The 15,092-nt window shown below is 41.3% G+C and overlaps 1 protein-coding gene across 4 annotated transcripts in view; it reads left to right on the top strand.

The window, feature by feature from the left end:
- Positions 1-15,092, top strand: part of mmd2a (monocyte to macrophage differentiation-associated 2a) — a 72,682-nt gene that overhangs the window by 21,934 nt on the left and 35,656 nt on the right. For all 4 annotated transcript variants that reach the window (XM_052022389.1, XM_052022391.1, XM_052022388.1 and 1 more), the window contains exon 2: positions 12,441-12,522. In XM_052022389.1, the coding sequence (XP_051878349.1) occupies positions 12,445-12,522 (78 nt within the window). In that variant the 5' untranslated portion in view covers positions 12,441-12,444. The remainder of the gene's footprint in view (positions 1-12,440; positions 12,523-15,092) is intronic.

Raw genomic sequence — 15,092 nt, 5'->3', positions numbered from 1 at the left:
GAAAACATGTACTTCGAAATACAGAGTGAAATACATCCTTTTGTGTAGTGTTCTGCGGGCAGCCCATTAGTGTCGCCACTCTTCCGGCGCCAACATAGCATGCCCACAACTTCCTAACCTGTACAGTCTTTGGAATGTGGAGGAAACCGGAGCACCTGGAGGAAACCCATGCAGACACGGGGAGAACGCACAAACTCCTTACAGACAGTGGCCAGATTTGAACCCAGGTCGCTGGTGCTGTAAAGTGTTAGCTAACTGCTACACTACTGCATATCAAATATTAAAACACCACTTATTTTTCCAGAGTTGGTTAGTCCTGCAGATTGATCCATGAAAACCAGTATGTTTGGATACTGTAGTCAATAGGGACAAGGTGATTAACAGCTGGTGAAGTGCGGATAACACTTGGACTTTATAAGTTTTTCATTAATTTATATTTTAAAATAATAGGGGTAATATGATTCTACTTGAACTTGGTGCATATCTTTATTGTGAAATATAGACACTTAACAATATTCTTATTCATCTGGCAAACTCATATCTGGACACCCGAACCACCCCCCTAACATAACAAAATCCCCACCACCCAACTAGCTAACCAGGACCTTAGAACGTGATATCAGAGAAAATCAAGAATGCTGCATTAACATCTGTTCAAATTTAAATAGTTTTAAAACGGGAATCTAATTTATTCTTCAATAGTTACTGCTTCTGTACATTCTCTGCATTTTTTTTCTGTTTAATTACTATGATCTTTTCTCAGTAGTCCATTGTTGCTTTTGTCAAGGTGTATTTGGGCCACCTATTTCATCATGAACTCTTTCCCTGCTAGGATTATGAGTAATTATTATAAAAATAACCTCTGGAGCTATATTTGGGGACAACATGTTTTTGGATGAAAAGAAGGGAGAGTATAGGTGACAGAGTACTGGGCTAGGTATCCAGTAGCCTAGACTAAAGATACAGGGATATAAGTTTATATCCCCTACCCAGGCAGTTGAGGAATTTAAATTTAAGTAATTAAATAATATGGATTTATTTTAAAAAACTACAGTAATAGTGACTGTGAACCCAACAGACTGTTGTACAAGACTTAATACTAGCCTAAATATTTGTTCCCTTCATCACTGATGCATCACAGCAGCACTCTGTACTACCTACAAAATGCACAACACTTTTCAAACCAGTGACCTCTATCACCCAGCAGGACAACGACAACAGGCATATGGGAATATCATTATCTGCAAGTTCCCCTTCAAGTCATTCAGCATCCTAATTTGGAAATATATAACCATTCATTCCTAAATCCTAGTACTCCCAACCCAATAAGATTCTAGGAGTACTTTTATCAGAAGTAACACAGCTGTTCATGATATCTCACCACCACCGTCTGCTCAAGGGCAGTAGGAGATGGGGAAGAACTGTTGGCCTTACCGGCGACACTTTCATCCCACAGCTGAAAAATAAATCCACATGGACTTGAATTTTTATTGGTGACCAAATAGTCTGTTGGTTTCCATTTGGAGCAATTGGTTGATTGGTGAAAGTTGTAATTAATATTTATCAGCTTGGTAGCCAGTAGGTCGATGAGATGTTAATTTCATTCAGGTGAAGGCAATCCATTTCTACCAGTCTTAAAATCAAGGCAGTCCCCTCCACTATCAAGAGACTGTGGATACAATGAGTAATATTTACAGGATGCACTGTAAATAAGGTGTCTTATAGTCATAGAGCCATACAGCATGGGAACAGGTCCTTTGACCCAACTAGTCCACGCTGACCAAGATGCACATCCAAGCTGGTCCCATTTGCCTGTGTTTGATCCATAACCTTCTAAACTTTTCCTATCCATGTGCCTGTCCAACTGTCATTCAAAAGTTGTTATTGTACCTGCCTCAGCCACTTTCTCTGACACCTCATTCCATATACGTACCATGCTCTATGTGTAAAAAAAACAAGTTGTCCCTCAATTTCCTATTAAATCTCACCCTAAACCTTTGCCCTCTGGTTCTTGGTTCCCCAACCCTGGGAAAAAGACTGTGTGCATTCACCCTATCTATGCCCCTCATGATCTTGTACACCTCTATGATATCACCTTTCAGTCTCCTACGCTCCAAGAAAAAAGTCCTGACCTGTCCAACCTCTCCCTATAACTCAGTCCCTCGAATCCTGGCAACATCCTTGTAAATCTTGACTGCACTCTTTCCAGTTTAATAACACCTTTCCTATAGCAGGGTGACCAAAGCTGAACACAATAGTCCAAGTGCAGCATCACCAGCATCTTGTATAACCGCACCATAAACTTCCAACTTCTGTAATCAATGTCCTGACTAATGAAGGACAACATGCCAAAAGCCTTCTTCATCACCCTGTCTACCATGTACCTGAACTCCAAGGTCCCTTTGTAGAACAAATACTCCCCGGGGCCCAACTGTTCACTGTGAAAATCCTTCCTTGATTTGACTTTCCAAAATGCAATACCTCACACTTATCTGAATTAAACTCCATTTGCCATTCCTTAGCCCACTTAACTAGCTGATTAAGAACCCCCTATAATTTTTGATAACCTTCTTCACTGTCGATGATGCCACCCATTTTATTGTCATCTGCAAACTTAGTGATTACGCCTTGTACATTCATATCCAAATCCTTGATATAGATGACAAACAGTGGGCTTAGCACTGACCCCTGAGGCACACCATTAGTCACAGGCCTCTAGTCCAAGAAACAACCTTTCACCATCACCCTCTGCTTCCTACCATCCAGCCAACTGTGTATCCAATTAGCCAGCTCTCCCCAGATTCCATGCCATCTAGTTTTCCTTAGAGACCTCTCGTACTTGGAAAGTCAATGGCAGGAAGGTAATGCCATTGTGTCCAATCTTCATCCACGCCATGCGCAATCCAAATCCTAGATTGTACTTCGTAACAATACTAGGGGACCACCTTCACCTCACACTGCAGCATTCTTAGAAGACCTACCATTACCTCCTTGAGCAAATTGAACAGGATGCCCTGATCACATCACTTGTTGTTCTTCCCATGCATTAATGGCTTGGCATACCAGGATGAGACTTTAAGTTCATGTTTGCTATTTCTTTGATGGTAATAAGGAACAGAAATCCTTATCAAACTCACCAACTCTCCAACACGTAGGTTTCAGTTGCCAGTCCTTAGTTCATTGTTATCTTAGTATCCCTTTTTCTCTAAGATGCTGAAAAATAGCAGTCCAAATTAAGAAGCCTACTTTATCACATAGAAACATGGAGGAGTTGTCCATTTAGCTCTCCAAGCCCGCTCCACCTATTGGTGCAAGGATGGCTGATCATCTATCGCAGTACCATATTTTGTGCTCTCCTGATACCTCATGATGCCCTTTGGATTCAGAAATTTATGTCCTTACAAATATTCAGCGATTTGCTTCTGTAGCCCTCTGTGGAAACAAAGTCCACTGGGTTACCACCCTCTGAATGAAGATGTTTCTCCTCATCTCTGTCCGAAATCTCCTGCCTTGTAGCGTGAAACTGTGACCTCTCATTCTGGACCATACAGCCTGGGGAAACATTCTTCCTATATCCAGTCAGCCTAGTCCAATCAGAATTGTGCAAGTTTCAATTGGATCCCTTCTTATTCTTGTGAATACAGGCCTAATTGACCCAATCTCTCCTCAATGTCATCCCAGGAATCAGTCTGGTGAACCTTTGTTGCCCCCCTCTAAGGCAAGTGTAGCCATTCTCAGGTAAGGAGACCAAAACTGCAGACAATACTCCAAGTGGGATCTCACCTTCACCATGTAATGTAGCTTCTGCAAATCTTCTTGCTAAGAAGGCCAACACACCATTTGCCTTTTTGACTGCTTGCTGCCCCCGCAAATTAAAAGCATGCAGTGCCAAGTCAATATTCTCTTCAATGTGGCTTTCTCCCAAAAGAGACCTACCTTGTCAAACAATTCTATACCAAACAATATTGCAAGAGCACCAATCATTAGTAATGTGATACAATTCTTAAAGTACTACCAATGAATATTACACTGACATCCTTCCTTTAAAAATTAAAAACAGAAAGAAAAAAGAAAAATCATTCTACTGTGTCCATTGTTTTACTTTGGCATCAAATCCTCCAGTTGTCTCCCTGCACTTCTGGCTTCCCTGTTCCATGATAAACATATGCATATTTATCTGTGGTCATGGCTGACCTAACTGCTTGTGTAGAAGCAATTTTTATGAACACTTCAAGTGTATCTTTATCACTCCTATCTGCTCTACTGAACTACTAAAAAAGATAGGTGTAATATTTTTCTCTCTGCTGCAATGAAATCTGTACCATATCCCTTTTGATTCTTTGGATTCACCACAGATGTCTAAGTAACTTAAATTTTTTACCAGTACAGTCATTCCAATAAACACTGCCAATTTAACTCACTTGTATTGAATACTTCAGCTATTTCCTTACTAGTACGGCGTACTGGCCCATGCTGACTTATTGTTACTTCTGCTTCGCCACCTGTAGAGACATCTCCCAACTTACTTCAAGGTATTCTAATAAATTGACAGGTTAGGACTTGTTGGTTTCAATATGCACACTTCGAGATTGATGGCTTGCTTTGGGAGGACATTGCTCATTGCTTTTGAGTCAATTTACAAGTGTCGCAGGTTGCTGCTTCACTAATATCTTATATAATAAGATACAATAATACCTTTATATCCTCTGGTTTGTCTGTCACTGCCAATTCCAGATACAAAGCAAACTCGTCCTTTCTCCATTCTTTAGACAAGTTACGAGCATCCTTATTTGTTTCATCATGCACTATCTCAATTCAATCACACAGATCACTGTTTCTCAGTTCACATCCATATGTTACCTCGTTTGGGAGGGATCATCCCCGAAGTTCAGTATTCCAATCAAAGTTCATCATCTAAGTTTCACGTTTTGGTTAACTGGGACTTCTGGCATCCTGACCTCGTATCTCTCCTTTAAGATATTGGGAAATACTAATTCAAACTAACAGCAAGGAAACTTTATTAAATAAAAGATAATCTTATAGCGTTGGGACAATATGTTTCTCACTGTGACTTTCTCCACAGAGGCCGAGTCTCTGGCAATTTCCAGCTAAACATTGTTACAGAATACAGAGAGCAGTTGATCACATGGTACAATTCTTAAAATGGTACCAACCAATACACTGTTCAACACAGGTTACCCTTGTTATGAAAGTTCTGAATATTTAATCAAGCTTGGAGAGTAAGGTATTCAAGATCAGGATATACTTTAACTGTTAATCAATGTGGCCAGAATGGTCAATGAAGGTAAAGTATTGGTAAAATTAGAAAATCAATGCAAATTCATGTACCTGTGCTCTTGATGAATAGTCAAGGCATGGAGGGGGTATGTTTGGAAAATTAAAAATGTGTTATAATAGCATTCTCCAACTTGTGTCTCCTTGGATTATGGTCCCCTGAGATCTGTACTCACCTTATAAAAGGCTCGGGGAGGACAAAAAAACTCTGTGTCAGAATAAGTTGAATGCAAATGACAGCAGGGTCCCCCACAAAAGATCAACTCCCATTCAGACACATATACATATGTTTTTGTAAGTCTTAATTCCTTGAAGGAGCTTGCAGGAACACTTTCTGCTGTGTACCTTGTATAGTCATCATTCCATTTAAATTTGTAGATGTGTAATTATCTTCAGTGCAATGAAATAAGTCCTGCTTGTAGAGCTTCTAACTCAGGTTGGATGTATTCCTGAAGGTTTTATTACATAAACTCTTGTCTCCTCCTGCCTTGCCCTATGCTTGCCAAGAAAATAACAAAAAGAACATACAGTTTATTCAATGCCTCAGTGAATTTTCTCCCAGATCAAACTGGGGGTTAGTTTCTGATGACTGTCAGTTCTGGAGAGTGGGCATGCAAGTTTCCCAATTGATTTTAATTGCATATTGTGGTTGGATAGTGAGAAACATGGCAGATGATCTGCTTGTTTCTTTACTTAGTTGTAGCCCATAAACTAACAAACTAGTAGCAGACTAATAGACTTTATCAGAGATTGCTTCACGGTGACTATTCAGTGCTATATTACTGATCTTCTGAATTTGTAGTCTTGGCCAAGGAGCTTGAAGAAATATTCAACAGTCAGTTGGTACTGGTATTGGTTTATGATTGTCACTTGTACCAAGGTACAGTGAAAAACTTGTCTCCAATACCGATCGTAGAGGTCAATTCACTACACAGTGCAGTTACATTGAGTTAGTACAGAGTGCATTGAGGTAGTACAGGTAAAAACGATAACAGTACAGAGTAAAGTGTCACAGCTACAGCAGAAGTGCAGTGCAGGTAGACAATAAGGTGCAAGGTCACAACAAGGTAGATTGTGAGGTCAGAGTCCATCTCATCGTATAAGGTAACCGTTCAATAGTCTTATCACAGTGGGATAGAAGCTGTCCTTGAGCCTGGTGGTGTGTGCCCTCAGGCTCCTGTATCTTCTGCCTGATGGGAGAGGAGAGAAGAGAGAATGACCCGGGTGGGTGGGGTCTTTGATAACGCTGGCTGCTTCACCAAGGCAGTGAGAGGTAAAGACAGAGTCCATGGAGGGGAGGCTGGTTTCCGTGACACACTGAGCTGTATCCACAACTCCCTGCAGTTTCTTGCGGTCCTGGGCAGAGCAGTTGCCATACCAAGCTGTGATGTATCCAGATAGGATGCTTTCTACGGTGCATCGATAAAAGTTGGTGAGTGTCAAAGGGGACATACCGAATTTCTTTAGCCTCCTGAGGAAGTAGAGGCACTGGTGAGCTTCCTTGGCCGTGGCATCCATGTGATTTGACCAGGACAGACTGTTGGTGATGTTCACTCCCAGGAACTTGAAACTCTCAACTCTCTCGACCTCAGCACCGTTGATGTAGACAGGTGCATGCACACCGCCCCCTTTCCAGTTGCGGGGATCTCCGATTTTTAGACATAAAAATTAATGATTGGAAAATCTGGAGGTCTCTGAATCCTGTCCTCTGACCCCAATTGTTGCCAAACAAGTCTCTGAGCTGGAACAGCAGATCTATTACTTGCACCCTTTCACTTTTTGATATTTTCTCAAACAGGCAAAGTGAGATATGAGAACCTGGAGGCGGGGGATTTTTCACCTGGTCCTTAAATTAAACAGACTAGCTCCATTTCAAATGCTTATCATTTCCACTGATACTTTAAAAGACAACTAGAAGAGCACATTTAAAGCCTTAACAGACACAGAGATTGAAAGTAATGTACCTGTTTTATTCACCTCCCCGGCTTGAGTTATAATCAGTTTCTGCTGTAAGGGATTTCCCCCTCTCTGGTGCAGGGGTCAAAAATCAAGCAAGGCACTAAAATATGTTGCAGCTCTAACAAATTTTGTTTGCTAATAAAACACAATAGTTTTTGCTGCAAGGAAAGTATAGATTCTCATCCAACTGCTAAAATGAATAAACTCCAGAACAATGAAATTACCAAGCCTTTTTCCTTGAAGTTAGGAAGGTTTCTCCTCAATGCTCCCTTGTTCAGAATTATATTTGCTTCTTTTCCAAACGTGCTGTTTCTCTCTGCTTTATTTATTTGGGTCTGCTCCCTGCTGTTACCATATTCGGGCATTTTCCAGTTCTGATCATTCTTCGTCTTTGTCTGCCTTTTACTTCAGTGGCAGTCAGCATATTTAACATGTCCTGGCATTTTAGCATACTGAAGGCTTCAATTAGTCCTGCAGATTGTGTGTTCCTTATAAACATTCTAGACACTAAGCAGTGACCATTATGCCCCCCTATTATGGCTAACTTCTATGTTCTTCCCTTCTGTTTGAATCTGGTAGCACTCCTTGACAAAATCAATTCTTCATTAAAAAGCAAGCACAGAAAGGCTATTTGAAAAGTCAAAAATCTGCAGAGTAAGTGGCTGAGGTTGTGTTGTCAAGTTGCTGTGGCTGCCATAGATAAATATTTTGAGTAAGTTGTTTAGGAAGCTTATCCCAGAATTTATACAGTTGTTTTTTAAAACCAGGTTCATGTGAATGTTTTTTCTCATGTAATACCATGGATTTAATTCTGATGGAATGTCTAAGTCTCCGTGAGTTTGTGAAAATGTTTTACCCCCTACCAATTGGAAAATATTCAATGAAAACAAGAAGGAATTATTTTCCTCGCTGAGTTGTAATGTGAAGACACAGGCAAATCCATCACTTGGCCAGAACCCCATTCATCCCCATAAACATTCATTCCATCTGCCTTCAGTGCATCATGTTTCAGTACCATTTCCAAACTCCACTGTGGCCACTCACCAATCCTAACTCCATCAAATATTGACGCCTCATTGTACATTCTCCCACAGGAGAAAACATTTTCCCATCACCCACCCTGTCAAGACCCCTCCGGAAACACAAAAAGTTCTGCAGATGCTGGAATCTGCAGCAATACACAAAAAGTACTGCAGGGACTCAGCAGGTCAGGCAGCATCTACGGAGGGAAATAAACAGTAAATGTTTCGGGCCGAAACCCTTCATGAGGACTGGAAAGGAAGAGGGTAGAAGCCAGAATAAGAAGGTGGGGGGAGGGAAAGGAGCACATGCAGGCAGGTGATGGGTGAGTCCAGGGGATAGGCGAATCCAGGTGAGAGGGGGAAGGTAGGTGGGTGGGGGAGGGGGATCTGAGAGGTGATAGGTAGAAGAGGCAAAGGGCTGAAGAAAAAGGAATCCAGTAGGGGAGGGCAGTGGACCATGGAATAAAGGATGGGGGAGGGGAGGAGAGGAGACGGGCAGGTCATCAAGGCGGGGGAAGGGAGCTGTAAGAATAAGGGAAGACATAGGAGTGGAGGAAAAGAAAAAGAAGGGATGGGGTTACTCCATCAAATATTGATGCCTCATTGTACATTCTCTCACAGGAGAAACCATTTTCCCATAACCCATGGGGTCACCAGAAGTTCGAGAAATCGATGTTGAGGCCATCAGTTTGGAGACTCCCAAGGTGGATTATGAGGTGTTGTTCCTCCAACCTGCACCTGGCCTCAACATGGCAATAGAGGAGGCCGTGGATAGACATGTCAGTATGGGAGTGGGATATGGAATTGAAGTGGGTGGCCACCAGGAGATTCTGGCTGTTGTGGCGGACGGAGCGAAGGTGCTCGACAAAGCGGGTCCCCAATCTGCGTTGGGTCTCACCGATGTACAGGAGGCCGCACCAAGAGCACTGGATGCAATAAATGACACCCTTGGACTCACAGGTGAAGCACTGCCTCAGCTGGAAGGATTGTCTGGGACCCTGAATGGTGGTGAGGGAGGAGGTGTAGGGACAGGTGTAGCACTTGGTGCGGTTGCAGGCATAAGTGCTGGGGGGTCATCGGTGGGGATGGATGAGTGGACAAGGGAATCGCTGAGAGAGCGGTCCCTTCGGAAAGCAGAGAGGGGGTGAGGGGAAGGTGTGCCTGGTGATAGGATCCCACTGGAGGTGGCAGAAGTTGAGGAGAATGATGTGTTGGATATGGAGGCTCATGGGGTTGTAGGCAAGGACAAGGGGAACCCTGTCCCTGTTACATCGGCAGGGGGAGGGTGTGAGGGCAGGCGTGCGGGAAGTAGAGGATATACGGGTCAGGGCAGCACTGATGCTGATGGAAGGGAAACCCCAATCACTGAAAAAGGTGGACATCTCTGATGTCCTGGAATGGAAAGCCTCATCGTGGGAACAGATGCGACAGAGGTAGAGGAACAGGGAGAAGGGGATGGCATCCTTACAAGTGACAGGGTGGGAAGAGGTGTAGTCAAAGTAACTGTGGGAGTCAGTGGGTTTGTGGAACATGTCTGTGGTTAATCTGTCTCCGGAGACGGAGACAGAGAGATCCAGAAAGGGGAGGTGCGGAGATGGACCAAGTGAATCTGACGGCAGGGTGGAAGTTGGAGGCGAAGTTGATGAAATTGACGAGCTCAGCACGGGTGCAGGAAGCAGCCCCAATGCAGTCGTCAATGTAGCGGAGAAAGAGTTGGGGAGTGTTACCAGTGTTGGCTTGGAACACAGTCTGTTCCACATAGCCGACAAAGAGGCAGGCATAGCTGGGGCCCATGCGAATGCCCATGGCTACACCTTTGGTTTAGAGAAAGTGGGAGGAGCTGAAAGAAAAGTTGTTAAGAGTGAGTACCAGTTCTGCCAGACAGAGGAGAGTGGTGATGGAGGGGAACTGATTGGGTCTGTTGTCGAGAAAGAAGCGGAGAGCCTGAAGGCCTTCCTGATGGGGGATGGAAGTATACAGGGACTCGGCATCCATGGTGAAAATGAGGCGGTCAGGACCAGGGAACTGGAAGTTGTTGAAGTGATGCAATGCGGCGGTCAGGGCTGGGTAACTGGAATGTTTCAATCAAGTCCCCTCTCATTCTTCCACACTCCAACAAATACAAGCCTGTCGAACCATCCTCACAAGGCAACCCACCAGCTATTAGTCCAGTAAGCTTTCTCATAAATTCTTACAATTCATTTACATCCTTCATTAAATAAGAACACCAATACTGTACCCAGTACTCCAGATGTGTCTTACCAATGTCGCAATATAACTAAAGTACACTTCCCCACTTTTGTATTAGATTTCCAGAGCAGCAAACGATGACATTCTGTTAGCTTAAAGATTCAAGATTCAAGATTTGCTTTATTGTCATTTCTCTGAGTATTTACATACACAAAAAAATGAAATACTGTTTCTCACCAGCTCATATCAGTGCAACAAAAATTTAAAATAGTCTATAAAAACATCTCTAAAACAAAACTAAAAACATATCAACACCACATATTCATATCTGTTAAAGTGTGTTTATATATTACTAAGTGCTTATTCAGCTCCTAATTACTTGATGAACCTGCAAAGTTGCTTTTTGAGAATCATGATAAAGACACTCACATAAGATAAGATTTCGTTATTAGTCACATGTACATCGAAACACACAGTGAAATGCATCCTTTTGCATAGAGTGTGCTGGGGGCAGCCCGCAAGTGTCGCCACACTTCCGGCGCCAGCATAGCATGCCCACAACCTTCTAACCCATTTCCTCTGCATTTCAAAGTCCTGTGAACTCTCATCAGTTAGATAGCATGCACCTTTTTTATCTTTCTTGACAAAATGGAGAATTTGGCATTATCCCACATTATACTCCACTTGCCAAATTTTTGTTCACTCACATCACTTTCTCTTTGTCCTCCTTATGTCCTTTTTACAACTTACTTTCTTACCTGTCTTTGTGCCGTCTTTCTGTTTATTTGCCCCTTGTGTATTTATCCAGCTTCCCCCAAAGTGCATCAGTGATAATTACTCCATGTGGTAAGAAGTTCCACATTCTAACCTCAGTGTAGGCAAATATGCTTCTCTGGAATTCCTGAAGTATTTTGTTTGTAATTATTTCATATTTGTGGCCCATGTTGTAGATTTACCACAAATCCTATTTGTAAAGCTTCATGATTTTTCACTGTAGAAAAGGGACATTGAATTTGAAGTTCCTCTGCTTCTTCTGCTTTGCACTAGAAGTGCAGCAGAAGTTCCAAATATGCAAAAGGCTTCAGCAGAAGAGCAGGACTAACTCTGAAGAAATTGGTGTGTTACACTTGCATTATTGACTTTTCATTTGTCTTTTAGCTGAGAAAAGAAACTGAGAGTTAGTATGTCCCCTTAGGTGGGCATAGTAGAACCTCCAGCACTATTTCAAAGAAGGACAAAGGCATTTTCCCTGATATTCTGCATAATATTTATCCATCAGCTGAATACATCATTCAAACAAACATGTGGTCATTTCCTGTTTGTGGGATCTTGCTTCATGCATATTAGCTGTTGTGTTTCCCAGAGTGATTACAAAAATATTAATTGGCTGTACATTGTTTTGATATATCCTGAAGTTGTGAAAAGAACCAGAGCTTAAAACTTTCTTCCTCCAATATAAAAACCTGTCCTCTCACTGATGCAATGATATTATTTTCATTCAGGATTTTGCAACAACATTCTTCACTTCTTCAGAACTAAAATAGTTTATGTTTGTATTTGACCTTTAACTACAAAGAATATGCCAAGTGTAATGAAACTAAATGGAACCTGAACTACTTGTAAAAGGCAAATAATACCTAAATTTCCGATCTCAGTGCAGCACTCTAGCATCAGGAACTTATCAGCGTTAAGTAATATATTTGAACTGTGGAACCTGTAATATTGTCTGATGTGATGCATTAACACACTGGCAAGATCTAGTAACATGTAATTTATATACCACCTTGCTTTTCCTCTGCTCCCCATACTAAATGGGAGAATTCACATCTTGGTGCTCATTTAACAGCTGCACTTGTTTGAAGGAAAACTGTCATATGATGTAAAGGGGTAGGAAATGGGAGCAACTGGGATATAGCACAAATATGTGACAACCGAGGTGCCCTTTCACAGATTAAGATACTATTTTCTTTACAGGTTTATGAATAACAGAGTGCCCGCCAATCGGAGATATGAACCCACAGAGTATGAACATGCAGCAAACTGTGCTACTCATGCAGTGAGTATGGTGCCATATTTAGTTCACTGACTGTCATCTAAATGATTAAAATAGTGATATATTTGATTAACAGACTACTTACATAGGTTTATACTGACAGCAAATGTTCCTGGAAAGCTGGATCAATGTTGAAGGAATAACTGTCACCTGTGACTCTGTTGGTGGCATTCTTAACTCTGAAGCAGGTAAGTTGGTTGGATTCCCATTCTAGACACTTGATCTCATAACCTAGGCCAACATTCCTGGTGCCAGAAATTGAGGGGGTGCATTCTTTCAGAGGAAGTGTTAAACTAATTTACCTTCATATAACCCTGGGATGAAGGTAACAAATTTCTTACCAATGTGGTTGTATTGCAAACATTGCTAATTTAACTGATTTGTATTGATTTCATTGGCCACTTTCTTACTAGGTACATTCTATTGGCTTGTTTTCATCTCTGATGTAACCTTTGTCACTATTGGCTGAAAAGTAGAAATGTCATTCTTGGTGTCCTGGGCAATATTTGCAATATTTGCCTTATATTCAATATCACTGAAAAAAAAATTCCAGATTATCTGCCCACCATCCCATTGCTATTTGCAAGATTTAAGCTGCTACATTTTTCACATTACTGTTTGATTATCCTACAAAAACTTCAAAATGACCTTCGTTGATCTTAGGGCAGATGACCAAAAGTTTCGTCAGAAAGGTAAGGTTGATGGAGTGCAGTAAGGATGAAAGACATGTCGAGAGAAGGCAGGGTTTAGGGATAGAAGGCACAGGTGGTAATGTTGGAACATTCTGAGATGATCAAGATGGTTAAGAGGCCAGAAGTAGAAGATCTATTGGTGGTTTGGAGCAAACTATAAAGACATAGGAGAAGGAGGAATTTCAAAGCAATGATGAGAATTTTACATTCAAACATTACTTAATTCAGAGCAAAATAAGTCAGCAGGGGCAGTAGTTTTGGTTAACCTCAAGTTTATGTCAACACATTGCCACACAATATGGCATGGAGGCAAGGGCTGACATTTGTAGGTGGAACAGATTTAATAACAATGATTGTGGTTTAAAAGAAAGAGCTGGCAACTGTTACAGTGTGTCCTTTCAGCTTTTGAATTTGTGCATAAGTCCAGCCTGATGAAATGAAAGCCTCATACGTTTATTGTCTGTTATTGTCGCATTTGGGAAGTCTCTGAAATGAATTGGATTAATCTAAGTCTTGTTAATCACTAGTTATTGATTGAAGATGCAGAACTTGCACTAGTTAGCAGTTTTACTCAGAGATACCATGAACAGTTGGTACAGAAATGTCAGAAATAATATTGTGAGAGAAAAATAGGTAGTTTCCAAAATTATTAACAAGAACAGAGGGTTAGGTATCAGATATTTATTTCCCATGGGATGCACAGAAAAGTGATTGTAATTTTTCATGAAAAATATCTTCTGTGATAATCCCTACAGATGACTGGGATGGACACGTCTGTCACTTACATTATCCAAATGGTGAAAGACACACCTCATCCAATGATACATTCAGGCACAGCCAAGACCGATTCTGCTTATGACTGAAAAGATAATGGATACATTTTACATTAGAATGACATTGCTTCGTACCTGGCAGCTGTTTACACATCAGAATTCTGAACAAAATTATAACTGAATAATTTATTAACCTTTAGATGATGCTGCTCTGTTTAAAATAAAAAGTAAGTCAACTTATTTAATATTAATCAGGTGGATTATCTTTGGCGAGTTGATACAAGATAGAGTTTAAGAGAATAAGCAATAGACCATTAGCAGGACTGGGATTATAATGATGCCTCTTGTCTACTGTACATCACTGTTCTGGTTTGTTCTGCTTGGAGTTAGATGACAGGTTCTGTCTTGGGGGTGGGGGTGGGTAAAGGAGAAAGAAATTTGTAACTGTTCTGTGATTGTCACTTTTGATCACGTCAATTAACAAACAGAAGGTTGTGCCTTTCCTCTAGTCTTTGAATCCAATTTTAGTTTTAACCGGGTGATCAAAGAGATGAAATAGTACATTATCACACATGCTTTTGCCAATTTCCTCCTCTAACTCAAACTTTTCCAGCACCTCAAAGCTGCAGTATTACTTACCCTATTCAGACTTCCACAATTATAAAATTGACAGGTTCTTAACACCCAAACTTGGAGTAAACAAATAGCTACCCATTTTGCTTCATGTTTTCCCTTACCCTTTAATAGTGGATCTTGGCCCAAATCTAAGGTTTCTCATGTTATAATCCAATCCCTGTAGAAGTTGATAACTATGAAACGAATCCCGTCTCTTAAAGTACTCTTTAGGCCTAAAACAAGTCATTTGCATCATATTTAGAAGAAGGAAATTTCTATTCATTCAGTACTGGAGTCTGGATAAGCATTTTACAATGTAGAGTTTGGAGAGATTGGGAGAGGTGGTGATGAGGTAGAGATGGATGTTGTTGAAACAGGAGCTTTCAATTCATGCCAAAGACTTAGAAACTGACATACTGCATGGCTTGCCCGCACCATTTTTGATCATAGGCCCATTGCAACAGACTTCAGTAACTTACATGGGCCAAGACCT

This window comes from Pristis pectinata, chromosome 8 (assembly GCF_009764475.1).
Source record: "Pristis pectinata isolate sPriPec2 chromosome 8, sPriPec2.1.pri, whole genome shotgun sequence".
Lineage (NCBI taxonomy): Eukaryota > Metazoa > Chordata > Chondrichthyes > Rhinopristiformes > Pristidae > Pristis > Pristis pectinata.
The sequence above is the reverse complement of the archived record's forward strand: the minus strand, read 5'-3'. Positions and strand labels throughout refer to the sequence as shown.